General features: G+C 37.6%; 1 protein-coding gene across 1 annotated transcript in view; it reads right to left on the reverse strand.

Annotated features, from left to right (window-relative positions):
* Nucleotides 1-1,439: 1,439 nt before the first annotated feature.
* LOC117399711 (neurexophilin-1) overlaps nucleotides 1,440-16,054 on the reverse strand; it is a 36,859-nt gene continuing 22,244 nt past the window's right edge. Inside the window, exon 2 of the mRNA XM_033999061.3 lies at nucleotides 1,440-3,814. Within this exon, the coding sequence (XP_033854952.1) occupies nucleotides 3,053-3,814 (762 nt within the window). The 3' untranslated portion in view covers nucleotides 1,440-3,052. The remainder of the gene's footprint in view (nucleotides 3,815-16,054) is intronic.

Raw genomic sequence — 16,054 nt, forward strand, 5'->3', positions numbered from 1 at the left:
GGGTCCAAAATGTGTGTGCGTGGGGATGGGGGTGTGGGGTGGGGAGGTGGGGGGGGGGCAAAACACATTACCAGCTGCTGAAACATGTGAACTGCTTGTTTGGTGATTTTTCAGTTGTCTTTTTCAAATTTGAAAAGCCTTTCACACGAAAAGTTTCCTCTTCACCCACTGCCACCATTGATCAACAGTGATAGGCTTACTAGCATTAATTCCAATAAAAGTCTCACTATTTAATTAGGTAGCTACATATACAATTCTGTATTTTTTAAAATAATTATTATACTACTTTGGGAGCAAACCTGGTGAGGGGGGCCGGCTTGAGAACATACAAAACACTTCATAAATTAAAATGCCCTAAAATCATTACTGCTGTTGAAGAACTGATGCAGACCTAACCTAATCCTACTGCCTTCAATTTTAAGTCGAAGTTCAATCACACGAATACAACATACTCACGGTATCTATCAAATACAGCAATGTTAACACAGTAAAGTTACAGTGCCTAGAAAAATGAATACCATTGTTCAGAATTAATTTGGAGAGCAAAACCGTTCATTCAGCTGCAAACCTGTATCGCCTTACTTCAATTAGTTTTTGCCTTGCACAGTATTATTCGACAGCAGGACATATTGTTGGATTTTTTGTGGAGCCTCCTTACCTAGTATTATATTCAACGATGTCCACACTGAGAGGTAATAATGTCAGCTTCTTGACCATCACAAGGGACTGCTTTGCTATTACAATATGGAGAGAGGCTAAAGATGTGTTTATTTTTACTGGTAAATTGAGCGATTTCTTTCTTCAACTTTACCACCACCACGAATACTAACCAAATGGCATGCAGTCGAAGTAGAAATATTTTTTTGATGATGTTTCTGATAACCCAATAATATAACACATTGTATTTGTGGTTGACATAAGGGGAGTAGTGGATTGTGTAACAAATTCTCTATAACATTTAATTAAAAATGAAAAGGAAATCCTTATAATACTGTGCATTATATTGATGTACAAGTATATTTGTACGTGTTCACTATACCCTAAAGTAGGCCTATACGTTTAGCCTTTTCTTAAATTTATTATACGATAAGGCTTCCATCGTGATTAGTATCACACAGAAGCACGGTTTAAAAGATAATGTTAATAATACAGGAATGAGTAGTTAAATTGATACTGCAGCTTTGCCTCTGTAACACATTTCACTTGTAAAAAGTGTGTGTGTGGGGGGGAGGGGGGGGGAGCAAATGCCTACCCTTGCCTCCCAGTTATCCTGCCTATGCAAGTAGTGTCACCAGATACTGCATATCAGTACAGTATTTGTTTGAAACAAAGTCAACATAGCAACCAGATTCCTGAGCTTTTCTTGATATGCTGCTGAAAAACCATGAAGCATCATTCTGTTCAATGAATATGCCATAAATTCAAAAATTGAAACTGAAAACCTTCCAACATTTTATTTCTATGTACATTTCCTCTGTTTTTCCAAAGAAATAAAATCCCTTAATACAGATGACTTGTAAGTTTTATATTTATATTTTTGACATATTAATTATTTTGTACATAATTCTGTTTCATAGAGTTCACATCTACATTGATAAAATTAATCAATCATGTCCTTTGTGTTAACCAATAACAAGCAGAGAGAGAGAGAGCGTTAGAGAGGTAGAGAGAGAATGACAGATACAAGAGAATATACAGAAACAGCTCAATTAACACAGGATAAACTATATACAATACAAACCATTCATACAAATTAAGCCTAGGTTATATAATTAATTACATTGATATAATAAAGGTGAACAAACCTTCTATAGAGTACATGTCAGTAAGTTGGATTTAATGAAAATGTCATCCTCTACCTCTGGTGGCCAATATATAATAGCCAGAGAGTATTTCTTGTTTACACAAAATGCCTTAATAAAACATGTCCGTTAAAAAAGGCTTGCTCACCAATAGCCTTTCCCTTTCAAGAAAGGACAGCACTTGCATTGCCTTGAATGCGTCTACTTATCTTTGGAATGCAAACTGTCTAATTCAGCTTTATCTGGTTTTATCAACAGTTCTAGGAATAGGAAGAATACAGCGGGTCTTTGTTAGCAGCAATGAAACATTGCTTTTATCTGAATGCATCTGTAACAAGAGGATCAGCAACACAGATAACCAAAATAGATTAAGTGACTCAAGCAAATGATGAGCCTAGTATGAAGAAGGGTTATACATACAGCACCTAGTGCAGTGGTACTCAACTCTGGCCTTTGAGATTGAATCCAGTCCAGGTTTTTACTCCAAGCAGGTTCTAATGTAGTTAATTGAAGCTGCTAAGAGTCCATTAACTAATTTAGGACCTGGCTGGAATAAAGACCAGGACTGGAATACCACTGACCTAGTGGAAGAGATAAGTGTTTACTAAAATACTTGGAATTATTTAACAGCATGGTAGAATAAGAATTATTTTTAAAACTTTCTTTAGGAAATGGGTCACATGGTTATCTCAGAAGGGCAGAATTAACTCTCTGAGTGGGATTTCCAAGAGGTAGATGGTAAAGGGATTCAGCTGTGGTTGTGTTGTTGATGGGTCAACTAAAAATGGGCACAAATGAGAATGGAAATTGACAGGATATTTACACCCAGAAAATGTATTCATTGTAGATATATTTCCTTTTAGCTATTATGTTTTCTGGAATAAACACCCTGCTTCCTTTAAAAATTGTGCATTGTTATTGACTTATTGAATACAATGTTTTTAATGTAACAGTTTGAACATGGTTTTTAAAAATGTACCTTGCTGCTACTCTTGTTTAGATATCTTGGCAGGACCCTTGTAAAAGAGACCTGTTTTTTGTATTAATACGACTACGACTACTACTTCTAATAATAATAATAATAATAATCATAATCATAATAATAATAATAATAATAAAATAAAACTTTCCCCAACCTGCATCGTCATTTAAAAGTGAACGCATTCAGGACAGTGCAAATAGATCATTTCTCTGAGACCAGAGCCTTGTTAAATTACCTTTTTTTCCTCAAACTTCAAACTGAACCAGCCTCAACCAGATGGGAAGTAGGGAGTGTCACTGTGGTAGTTGTAATCTGGACACACTTTTTGCACTAGTTTGTAGTCAGTGCTGTAAAAAGAGATATAAATACAGATCACTTTGAATGGCTTGGAGCAGAGCCATGACACATGGCTTTGTGTCTGCTCCTGGTAACACGTTTTAGAGGGGTCGTAGTTGCAGAGTGTGTTTTTGGTCGCCTTGTCAACCTTTTCATACTCAATGCGACAATTGAAAGACTTGGAATCTTTGGCATCAATCACACTCTGTTGTGCCATATCAAACTCTACAATCTTGGTTGGGGGAACCAGGCTCACAGATACATTCCCCTGGCCGGTGGAGTTGTGACGGAAGTAGACACTAAAAGTTCCATTCCCATGGTCCACAATCTTCCCAGTTATCAGCAGGTTGAGCTTGACAGTTTTAATATTGGAGTGAAAATCCCCCCAACCAAACATTTTCTTAAACTTCCCTGTTTTGACAATTGGCCGTCTTTTGGCTCTTGGCCGTGGTTCCTGGAGGTCTGTGGAGTTTCTCAGCCAGTCCCAAAGGTCCTGCTCAGAATATGGTTCTGGGGTATCATATCGCAGGTCCAAAGCAGTGGCATTTTCTTTGCCATGTAAAGTCTGTGATAGAAGTCGGCTGATAGACAAGTCTTTACTGCTTTCTGTCCATATGTTTTTTAATGTAGATTTGGGGTTTCCTGATTTGAGAAGTTCTGATTTCCCTGCAAGGGCAGCATTAGCACAAGCAACCTGTAAAAAACACAAAGGAACAAATAATTAGGATAGCTGTACTGTATGGATAGATTTATTTTTAATTGATGGTTTTTTTATTTATTTTTTTTAGCTTGAGCTAGTTTGCTTTAAGGACGAGGTAAATGGGGTTACAGGGAATTAGAACATTGTAATAAAAAACAACATGTACAGTATGAACCATTTTATTGTCACTCATTGAAACTACTAAGATAATAAGGGTTATCAATTACATAATAGTTTTTCAGGGTTTTCCTTCTGTTTTGTATTTGTAAAGCTAGACATCCCTATATGTGTAAAAGTGCCTTCTAATGGAGTTCCTGATTGGTGGATAAAAGTCCAGAGATTTCTAATTTCATTGTTGTTCAGTTGTTTTTCCAAGGGGAATTTCTATACTAGGTTATATCTATAGGAATCCAGCCCACGAGTGCAGCCAGATGTAGTGGCTGTTCAATAATGTCATGAATAAAAAAAAACTATTAATCAATGGGGGGAATGTTCTCTGGGGTGATGATTAATGAATCCTGCTTTTTTCCTGTTTAATACAGATAAATGAGTTCAGATTTTACACCATTCAATGGAAAATGTGACATTGATTGCCTGATTCCTACTGTAAAACATGACGGCAGATCTATCAGGGTAAGGCTATGCATTTTGCAGGTTGCCCTGGGATCAATACTTAGAAAATAAGGTTTTGCTAGCAATCAAAAAGGTCTTTGGACAGCAGTGCCTCACCACATATGTTGAGGTGTGGAATGTAACATTATTCAAGAAGTATATCTTGTGGAAAGCCTGTCATTTGGCATTAAAAGGTGGAATAGATTTAACTGAATTGTATGCCTCATGATGAAGAAGTACCTTTTATATAAAGTGCTGTGTAAGAGAAGTGCATTTTTAGATACAGATGCTCTTTTGTTAAATTGCCTTTTCCACTTGTAAATCTAAAAAAACTGTAAATACAATATGTCCCCATTTAGAAAAAAAACACAGCATTTTGACTGCAATTCAAGAGCTTTATTGGACAGATGGACAGTGTATAGAGTGTAACATTATTACAATATTCATTAAGAACAGTAATTTACTATCTGTGTATTGTAACTCTACTGTCTACTGTATTAAGGTGTAGCATACCTACCTAACACCCCATCCCCACCCCGTTTTGGAGCACATTTCCTGTGCTTTTATTTTTGTTTGTTTGTTTTTGTACCTGCATATTTTAAACATGTCACATTCAGAGGAAGTGCACTTATCCCTGTTGCGTTGGGACCAGTTACCTCAACATTTTTCTTTTGAAATTATCTTCTAGTTGAGTATAAATGAGTCAGTTTAATTCAATAAAACCAGTAGCATACAAGTACTTGCTGTTGATAATGATAAATCCTCAAAAGTCAAATTATTAAATTGAGTTTAGTCATATGAATAATTTCATACAGCTGTGATGGTTAATGCTGGAGATATAATTGCAGCTCAGATTAATTCACTCTTCTTCCCATGTTGCAGTCAGCTATTGCATTTAACCCATATGTTTTATCATAGGGGCAGGAGTGTGGAGTAGTGGTTAGGGCTCTGGACTCTTGACCGTAGGGTCGTGGGTTCAGTCCCAGGTGGGGGACACTGCTGCTGTACCCTTCAGCAAGGTACTTTACCTAGATTGCTCCAGTAAAAACCCAACTGTATAAATGGGTAATTGTATGTAAAGTAATGTGTAAAAAAATAATGTAATTGTATATAAAAATAATGTGATATCATAACAATTGTAAGTCACCCTGGATAAGAGTGTCTGCTAAGAAATAAATAATAATAATCATATTTGAGTATATACCATCAAAAATACACTGTATATTTAAATCTGATATTACGATTTAAATAATGTAATTTATTAACAACTGTATGACCTTCCAAATGCTACTTACATACATCAGGATTATTTTTTATACCAAGCCATTGTGAATCATATACTGTACTTTGACCAGCTGATGTCTTCCCTCTTGCCTGAAATCAAATGGTATTATAGGCATTTTCAGTGAACAAGGGCGTTTTAATTCACAATAAAGACTGTGATTTGTTTTTAACAACCACAAAACTCTGTTAAAATGCTTTGGCTCTTAGTTTTACACAAGGATACAGTATTTCGTTGTTAAATCGAAAACAAAGAAAAAAACGTAGTCACAGTTTCATTACATAATATTGTGACTGGTGTTTGAAAGAAGCTATGGTACCAATGCCAAAGGAATATTCAGTCTCTTTCATCATGTTTATTGTCTGGAGTACATCTGGTTTTTTCAAGTAAATTTAGTGTGATTGCACAGTTCAAACTTTTCATACTATTATTTGTGTCAGCTAATGACAGTAATGAAAATAACTGTGGCCATTATTGCAGGTTTTAGGGCTCCAACATCTGTTGAGTATTAGCCTTTGCGTCATTCCAAATGATGTGCTGTCGTGCTGGTTTCTCGTTTATTTTTCAATTATTGGACGTGCTTCTTGTAAATACTATCAAATGGTTTTAAAATGTCTTTCCCATTGAAATGTGGAAAAAACTGAATTACAAGCTAAGAAATTAAGTGGAAAACATTTAACAGTCCCGTTTTTTCTGCTAAATTGCTGAGACAGCAGCTCTTCTCTGTGTACTGCGTACACAACTGTATTGTGCTGATATTATATTGCAAATGTTTTCAGTTCTGTTGATAGACAGCACTGTTGTGCAATGGCAGCATGTGTATTAATGTCTGACCACCAACCTATACCTTGGGGATATGCCTGCACAGGTCAGGTATTCACTGAGCATTTTATATAAAAGCTGCCGATAGGCCTCTCCGTGGGGTGATGTCCTAGGTCCCGCCTCACTGAGGTAATAAATAGTCACCACACGGAGAACTCGTTCTCTTTTGCCTCTCACAACCAGTTAATAAGGTGGGTATAACTAACCTCTTTCCAGTTGTTTGATTGTCTCTTTTAAAGAGCCCTTCTCTACGAGTTTTTCTGTCCACTTCCCGGGACTCGGCAGCTGAAGCCTGAGCTAAACGTTGCGCAGCTGCGTTTCGGTTTAAAACATGATTTATATATTTCCAACAGCTACATCGCCTGGCAACTGTAATCTGCTTTACTAACCTTGAAGCTTGCTGCCTGATTACAGTAAAAAAAATTTAAAAAAAAACCTTACACTCCAGCCTGCTGTTGAGTGTCTGTGTGTGTTACTGCAAAAAAAAAAACCCAAAAACGTGTGCTTCCTCCATTAGACCTGGTATTACCTGGTCCTACTGTCGAGTACCCCGTGCACATTGGAGCCACTCACCCAAAAAAGCTGTGTGTAGGTATATAAAAAAAGTCTCTTTTTCTTTTTCTCTCTCTGTTTCTCTTTTCTCCATGTCTGTAGGCTGTGCCACCCTGCGAAGCGCTGCACCGGTTGTGTACTGCACACATTCCAGACAACATCTGAGAGCTGCTCCACTCTGCTGTAAGCTTCGCTCTGCACCGGTTGTGTGACTGCACACAAACCAGATTGCAACTGTCTGAAGGCTACGCTCCACACCGTTGCAAGCTACGTGCTGTTCCTGGTTGTGTGACTGCAAACAGCCCAGACTAAGACACACAGCTCAACGCCGTTGGCACTTGAAGCCCTCGGTACTTGGTGCTCAGTGCTTTGTCACCCCAGTGTCTCAGCCTCGACATCCGCGGTACCCTCGAGTCCTTGGTGCCTCTGTGCTTCGGCGCCCTCGGTGCTCAAACGCTCGCCTGCATCGGTGGCCTCGGTGCCCCAGTGCTCCATAGCCTCGGTGCTTCGGCATCCTCAGTGCCTCGAGAAAAGTGTGGCTTTTCGGTGCCATATGGCCTCGATGCCTGTGCTTTGGCCCTGTCGACGCTCTAGAGCTTCAACGCCTCGGTGCTTTGGTGCCTTCGGTGCTCACACGCTCTATATATACGGTGGCTTCAGCGCTGCGCTGCATCCAGGGGACGACTCAGGAGGCGGACCCCAGCTCTGAAGTTGCCTCAGGGACTGAAGTGGCCCATCCCTCAAGCTCAGTTCGGGTGCTTATGGAACAAGCCTCCAGCTGCCTCCAGGTTCCCTGAAGGCAGTACCTGAACAGAACCGGGCATACTCCAACTGTGGGTCTGGCCCCTGAACAGGACTGTCTGTCCACCTTAGGGCTCTCAGATGCAGTCATCAGTACACTGCAGAACGCTAGGGCCTCCTCAACAAGAGCACTGTACACCTATAAGTGGAAGTATTTTCAAAATTGGTGCATGCCCAGAGGTCATGACCCCATTTATTGCCATACAGCAACTATTTTGTAGTTTCTGCAAGTTTTGTTAGAGGCGGATAGACCCCCCTCTACATTGAAAGTGTACCTAGCAGCCATATCTGCATGCCATGTCCCCATTGACTCAGTGTCCCCAGGCACTCATATACTAGCGACCCATTTTCTACACATAAGAACAAAAACCAAAAATGTGAAAAATGGTTCTCTTCATTTTATTTTTAAACAAAAACAAATCATTAAATAATTAAAGATGTCCATTAAACATCACAGCTTTAAAACAAAGCATTGTATTAAGTCAAATTCCAGCTGAACAGTTGGTGAAGTTTAATATCTCCAGAAATGGGAGATTCACATACTGCATGTATTATTATTATTATTACACTATGTAACACAATTTTTGTTCCTGGGTAGTAAGTGTTATTTCCTAATTGCTTATGCCTCAAAAGTATAGAAAATGGCTATTATTCCCCACAAACTTTGCTTTTGTGACCAGGACAGTGATATTTTGAAATGTACCTATTTTCAATGAGAAAACGGACGGATTTGTGTCTTTTCGTTCACATAAAGTCAGAAAAAACAACATAGAATCCAAATTAACATGTATTTATACTAAAGTAATACAAAAATGACTACAAAAGATTTAGAAGTGAGTAGTTTTTCGAGATTTACGATTATACTGTAAATCACTTTCACGAATCAGCCCCCAAATGTAGTCTCCCATCATGTTCTCGTTATACTGTCCTTGGTAGTGGCGTTCAAAGTCCAGTATATCCTGGTGGAAGCGCTCGCCTTGCTCCACCGAGTACGCGCCCATGTTCTCCTTGAATTTATCAAGATGAGCATCAAGGGTATGGACTTTGAGGGACATCCTACAGCCCATTGTGCCGTAGTTCTTCACCAGAGTCTCAACCAGCTCCACATAGTTTTCGACCTTGTGATTGACCAGGAAGCCCCGAACCACTGCGACAAAGCTGTTCCAAGCCGCTTTCTCCTTACTAGTGAGCTTCTTGGGGAATTCATTGCACTCCAGGATCTTCTTTATCTGTGGTCCGACGAAGACACCGGCTTTGACCTTTGCCTCAGACAGCTTAGGGAAGAAGTCTTGAAGGTACTTGAAGGCTGCCGACTCCTTATCTAGAGCTCTGACAAATTGTTTCATAAGGCCCAATTTGATGTGCAGTGGTGGCATCAGCACCTTCCGGGGGTCCACCAGTGGCTCCCACTTGACGTTGTTCCTCCCCACAGAGAACTCGGTCCGCTGTGGCCAGTCCCGCCTGTGGTAGTGCGCCTTGGTGTCCCTGCTGTCCCAAAGGCAAAGATAGCAGGGAAACTTGGTAAAACCGCCTTGGAGACCCATCAGGAATGCCACCAAGTCTCCTATGACCTTGATGCCATCTCAGAAAAATGCAGATATGTATCCACTTAGGCAGCTGGAACTAAACTGAACTGGTGGGCTTAAGGCCCCTGTATTTATACTACTATTTATATTACTGGAAAGTTCTAGAAAGTTCTAGAAGTTACTCCAAGTTTACTCAGCACTGAATCTATCTGGAATGTTCTGGAAAATAGGTAAATTTCAAAATATCACTGTCCTGGTCACAAAAGCAAAGTTTGTGGGGAATAATAGCCATTTTCTATACTTTTGAGGCATAAGCAATTAGGAAATAACACTTACTACCCAGGAACCAAAAAAAAAAAAATAATTGTTACACAGTGTTATTATTTATTTATTTATTTAGTTAGTTATTAGCAGATGCCCTTACCCAGGGCGACTTACAGTTGTATACAAAAAGTACATATCAAGAATTAAAGTACAATTAAGATCAAGATACAAAATGATTATTAGAAAGCATGCAGGGAACACAGTAGTAATTAGGCTTGCCATTTAGACAGCTGTTGGGCATTCCAATAAATAGTTAATTGTCTTTGCATGGCAGAATTGTATCAGTTGAGAGCTTGAAGTGTTTTAGTGTAAAGAATGCACCTTGTCTGTCAAGAGAAGTGCTGTAGTAGTGCTGAGAACCATCAATGGTTTATCCAGTGCTAGAGCTGACCACAGCCTAGTGTGCCAAGGGAGCTGTGCCATCTTGAAGGGGTTTGTAAGGGTCAAGTATCTGCCTCTGCAGACAGAAACGGTTAGTTCTGTGCTTGGGAGATTGTCAATCACCCAAGCACTGATTGACAAATGGGTTCCTCTGTGTCATCCAAGCAAGCTTTAAGTCTGCAGTGCCATTTGCCAGTAGTATTGAATTGTGTGGTGGTTTTTGTGATGTGGGCTGATCACCAAGTGCCTATTTGATACCCATATATTTATCCCATGTATCCCACAAACTATATTTGAACCTTTACCTCTAAAGGTAAAAACCAAGCAATGTGAATTCTTGACATATGACACTATTCCTATTAAAAAGAATCAGAAACAGATAGCTCAAACATGTCTGGTCAACTACTTTTCATTCCAGTAAAATGCCCAGATGTTTATAAATCAGAGTTAAATTATTTAGGCCATGTTAAACACAGGCTGTAAATAATCTAGAAACTTTAAAGAAGCTGAAGTGCAATATTGACATACAGAGGTAATGTAATTAAACCCAACTAATTATACAACAAATCAAATCAATTAAAAAAGCAATTATCTCATTAACATACCTTCATTAAGCTTCTTAGCTGAACTCTAATATAATTAAATAATCAACAAGCATCAATAAGAAACAGACAGGGGGCATATTAAATGGAAAATCAGAAGCATGCGCACTCTGAGGGACAGTGAATAAAGTGTGGCTTTCCAGTTTGTGGTTTCTCTTGTTCAGCATAAAATCTGTAAATTCCTGAAAATTACGGTGCAACAAAATGGGAGGGGGAGATAAAGTTCAGGGACATTTACTGTTTGGGAGCATACTGAAGTAACAGTTTCCACAAATCAGATCTTTTTTTTTTTTTGTATTAAATCAAAGCAGGGTCTGGAACTGCCAGGCAGTACAACCCATAACATGCAGTACTGGAAACACCAGCGATAGAGTAGAGATGTGTTAGTGCATTATCTATGACAACGAGTCGGAGGAGAAATTCACACAGCATAACAATTTACCAGGGGGCTGTTTAGGTTACAGAGATACTTGTAATACTTGTAACTCAAAATTAGCAGAATTGTATTTGTTGTTCAAGTGTCACACTGCAGTAGAATGTACCACTACCTAAAGTAAAAATAATGTGCTTCTGTTTTAAACAGGACTAGGTGCACATTGCTTCTTCGGGGACTAACATATTACACAAAGAATACTGCGTATCTAGGTTTTAAAATGTTATTTTAAAGAACATACCAATAGTGCCCTCTCAATGAAAGCTCCACTGTGGCATTGTGGACCTTGACTTTCATTAGCGCCCTCGCCTTCGGCTCAGAACTCATAACTCCCTTCACGGTTCACTTCCACGCGGTAGAGCCTTCATCAGTGGTCACTATACACTTAAAGGAGTATGACTGTAACACTATTTTATAACTGCTGCAGTAAATTTCAGATGGTATCCCATGCACATCCCATTCTGTTACATCATCTTTGTAACACTGTATCATACATACATTAGTGCAGTGATACTCAATTCTGGCCCTTGAGATCCATTCCAGTTCAGGTGTTTATTGCAAGCAGGTCCAAAATTAGTTAAATGCCTCTTTGCAGGTTCAATTACCTATTTCAGAACCTGCTTTGAGAATTGAGTACCATTGCATTAGTGTATGATACACAGGGCAATTTAAGTTTAAACCAAGAATATACCCCTGGTGTGGAGGATGTTTTGGTGGCTTTTTACGGTAGGAAGGAGGGCACATGCCACAATGTTGACTGGGTGACCTCTGACTGAATAAAAAAGATATAAAGACAATACAAATAAAAAGGTAATTGAGGGCATGGAGGCAGACATGGATATTACAGAGGAATACATATTCGTATAAACAGAAGGAAATCAAAGATGTGACAGGACAGCATAGAAAATGTAAAAGAAAAAAGTAAGCAACAAAAAAATAATTGCCTTATAAATAAAAGTAATGGAGAAACACAATTTAGGCAGGAATTCAAGGGAGGAATTCAAGGGAGGACATGGTAGTAAAAAGTATAGAGTAATCGCGAGAGGTGTACGTTCAGATTGGTGGAATGTACTCAGGGGGCACCACAAGGTTTGTACCTAAACCTTTATTGTACCTCATTTATATAAATGACTTGCACCAAGATACACACTGCAAGATAGCTCAATTGTATTGCATATTGTATGTCACCATCCAGGTTCCAAGTATAAAATGAACAGGATGGACATAGAGAAGAAAGACTTTGAAATTGGTCTTGGGGTTATTGTAGACTCATTATTAACCCGTTAAGTGTCATTGTCCTCATTTGAGGACAGGCTACTTTGTAATTTTTGGAACATATTTAACTGTAATGTTCTATTTAACTATATTGTTATGATAACTTACTCTAATTTTGGTAATCGCAAAGGTTAAATCTAAATGTAATGTATTTAATAACATAAATACAGCTGGTGTTCTGATTTTTTCAAAGAAAAACAAATTTGGTACTAAATGGGTTAAAAGTACCTCACCAATGTGGTGAGGCAATTAAAAAGGCAAATATAATGTTAGGCTATATCACAAAAAGTGTGAAATACAAGATTAGGGAGGTTATGCTAACATTATACAATGTCCTATAACCAACCTGTACCTAGAATACTGTGCAGTTGTGGTCACTTCACTACAAAAAAGACATAATTGCACAGAAGAAGGTACAGAGAAAGGCAACCAGGCTCATCCCAGGACTTAATGACATGAGCTATAAGAAAGATTAAAAGAATGAAATCTCTTCAACCTAGAAAAAATAAGGAAAGAGGGTACTGTCTATAGAATCATACAGAAAAAGTTAACCCAAGACAAAGTTACCACGCAGAGTAGAACAAGACGACATAAAAATCTGAATAAACGTATGTTTAGAACAGAAGATAGGAAGCACGTTTTCATGCAATAACCTACCAGTTATAAATGCATGCAATAACCTACCAGGTGTCATACTATGATCTTTTGCTAACAAGGGACAAGCTTTCATGGGCCGAACGGCCTTTTCTCATTCCCAAACTTTTCTTATGTTCTTAAGCAAAAATACTATAGCAGTAACCAATAGAATGCTGAAGATAAATGGTAAGGGTTAAAACATATAAAATATAAACTTCTGAGGATCTTTCAGCTCCCTATCAATATTCTTCTCTTTAACATTTTCCCTCTTTTCAATGACAATTACAATGAAATAAATAAAGGCTGGTAATTATTTGAAAACAAATATACAGTAGCTGGATATTTTAACTTGTATACTTGAGTAGTAATGAGGCATTATGTGATAGAATTATTGGACTGCAAGACATTAACAGAAGTGCCTGGGGTGCTTGATAGCAAGTCAATGAATACCGCTTCAGCCTCCTTAAAATTCTCGTAAAATGTATAAATCAGTTGATGAAGGCATTTGCCTTCAACTGGGTGACCACTGAGAAATAAATTCCTGATTAATGAGACAACAGCACCAGAAGAAAACATAGCTTACATAAGACATATAAATTGCCATCTGAAATGAGACTTTTACAAGCAAGGATTTTAACTTAAAAGACCCCTATCTGACAACAGCAGCTCATCTTCTGTTTTCATCAACTCTATGCTAAAAGGTGTAGCAAAAGCTAATGTAGAGCCTTAGTTAAAGCTCAGTTAAAGACACTGGATCATGGTTAATCAATGTACCCTTATAATCCAATAAACTTTTAATTCTGTTTAGCTGACCCAAGAGACCTAATTTAAAGTACTTGCAGTGGTTAATCAATATGCCATAACAGCAACCAGAATACATTATTCCACAGAAAGTACACCAGAGAAACTGCACCATGTTCTTTGTGTGGGTACTGGTAATTGTATTTTATAAATGGCTGAGGCTAGTTTCAGTCTTCATTGATTTTCGTTATAAAGACTGTAAAAGGTGACATGAAAATGAATGGCATTTTTATGAAGGAGTCACTGAGCTCTATCTAAAAGTTGCAAATGAAAATTTGGCAATGTGAAAGCAATGCACTCTACAGGGGTAACGTATTTGGATATTTATTTGCAGTACACGCTGCAAATACTTACCTTGCTTGCATTTGACATGCCTTCTTCCTAATCAGTCAAGACACTAGGATAAGATACAGATTTTGGATATGTAAGGATGGATATTTTCTTTTTTCCCCCATAGTTTTTTGTTGTCTAGACTGTTGTTTATACAGTTTTAGAAACCAAATACATGATATCCAATTTGTTTCAGTAAACTAGTGTTTAACTGTCTTACATCCAAAATTACAAATCAACAAAAAATACATTTAAAAATCACTGTCGCGTGTGACAGGCAGCAAATTAGTGCATCATTTAAATAATAAATATAACACTCTGCTGCAGCAGGAATGTTATTGTGTCTTTAAGACAGCTTTTATTTTCTGACTGTTAAAACACTGTTGTGAAATGGCACTTTGACAAGATCAGGTAATTTAATTTAACACTTGCAATCGAACCTGTTATGAAACATTTCATTAAAATGTAAATTGCAAGCCCTATAATATGATATTGATGTGCATTTGCCAACTGTACTTGACTAGAAATTGCTATAGCAAAACACTTAGGTAGTGATAAAAAACAACACATATTTTTCAATAATTTTTAAAAGATTTAGCCACAAGTTTCATGTCTGCAATAATGAAAACACATGATGGGCTAAATCTCCTCTTACAGAAGCAACACTATCATGTCAATCCCGAACCTGGTTTCCATCCATGCACAGGCTAACTGTACATTATAAAGTGTTACTGATGTAACACATACCGTATACCTAAACTCAAACTAGCAAGCTCCAGATCATCTCACCCTACACTCACACGGCATTGTCTTTACTACAGGGACCCACATGCAAAAATATTATTTAATTACAATTGCTTTATTAATTAATTATACTTAAACATACCTCAGGCCAATATTGAATATATCAATATATAAATATAAATGTAATGTAAATAATGCATCGTGATGACAGTACAATACACAGTGGCTGAACTCCATGACACATTGGGTATGATTTTCCATCTATGTAGGCTTCGTTTGAATTTATCTTCTTCTGTTGACATCTACGTTGTATGTATTTTAGCATGTACAATTGTAGGGTATAAATACATACTTTTAAGTGCCATTTGTGTTTGTAGTTGTTAGTTATTATAAATGTATGCCATGTATGTAACACTTCATTATATATTTATTAAGCTTTTAAAATTACGATGGAACTCCTCAACCCAATACACAATTTATTTATAATTAATCGTTTGGTAAATTCCTCTAATCATGCATTTTCTCTGGTACTCTTTGCTCGCCTCCACGATAAATAAACTCAACATGATTAGAAGTAGCCACCGAACACTTACAGTATTATAAGAACATTTTACATGCATACAAATGTATGAAGGTGAACGTGTAGATTGTACATATAGTGTGGGGGGAGTCTAACAACATTACAAATACGTTTAGGCAAAGTCCATGTCAGTGATCTTGATCACATTTCTCGTGGATCTGTATGCCCTTGTACGCATGCTCTTCATTCTTGTGTGGATAAGACACAGGTGTTAAAAGCCAAGGATGCATTGCAAATCCGCAATCACCTAAGTAAATTTTATTGCAATATCTAATGTGCCATTTTCTATACCAAGATTTCATTATACATTAGTTTTTTTTTTGTTTTATTCAAATAAAATCTACAGTAGAGGTCAGCTGTCATGTAATGTATGCATCCAGATAGGCTACAGTTGCATTGATAATTTCTTTGTAGCGCAAATGTTTAAATCAAGTCAGTAAATCTCATTCATAAGTATAGAAAAGGTTCAGATATTTTCAGAATTACAAATCTTACATTATCTAGGTAGTCTGTAAGAAATTAACTCTGATTCT

The sequence above is a fragment of the Acipenser ruthenus genome, chromosome 4 (genome assembly GCF_902713425.1).
Source record: "Acipenser ruthenus chromosome 4, fAciRut3.2 maternal haplotype, whole genome shotgun sequence".
Lineage (NCBI taxonomy): Eukaryota > Metazoa > Chordata > Actinopteri > Acipenseriformes > Acipenseridae > Acipenser > Acipenser ruthenus.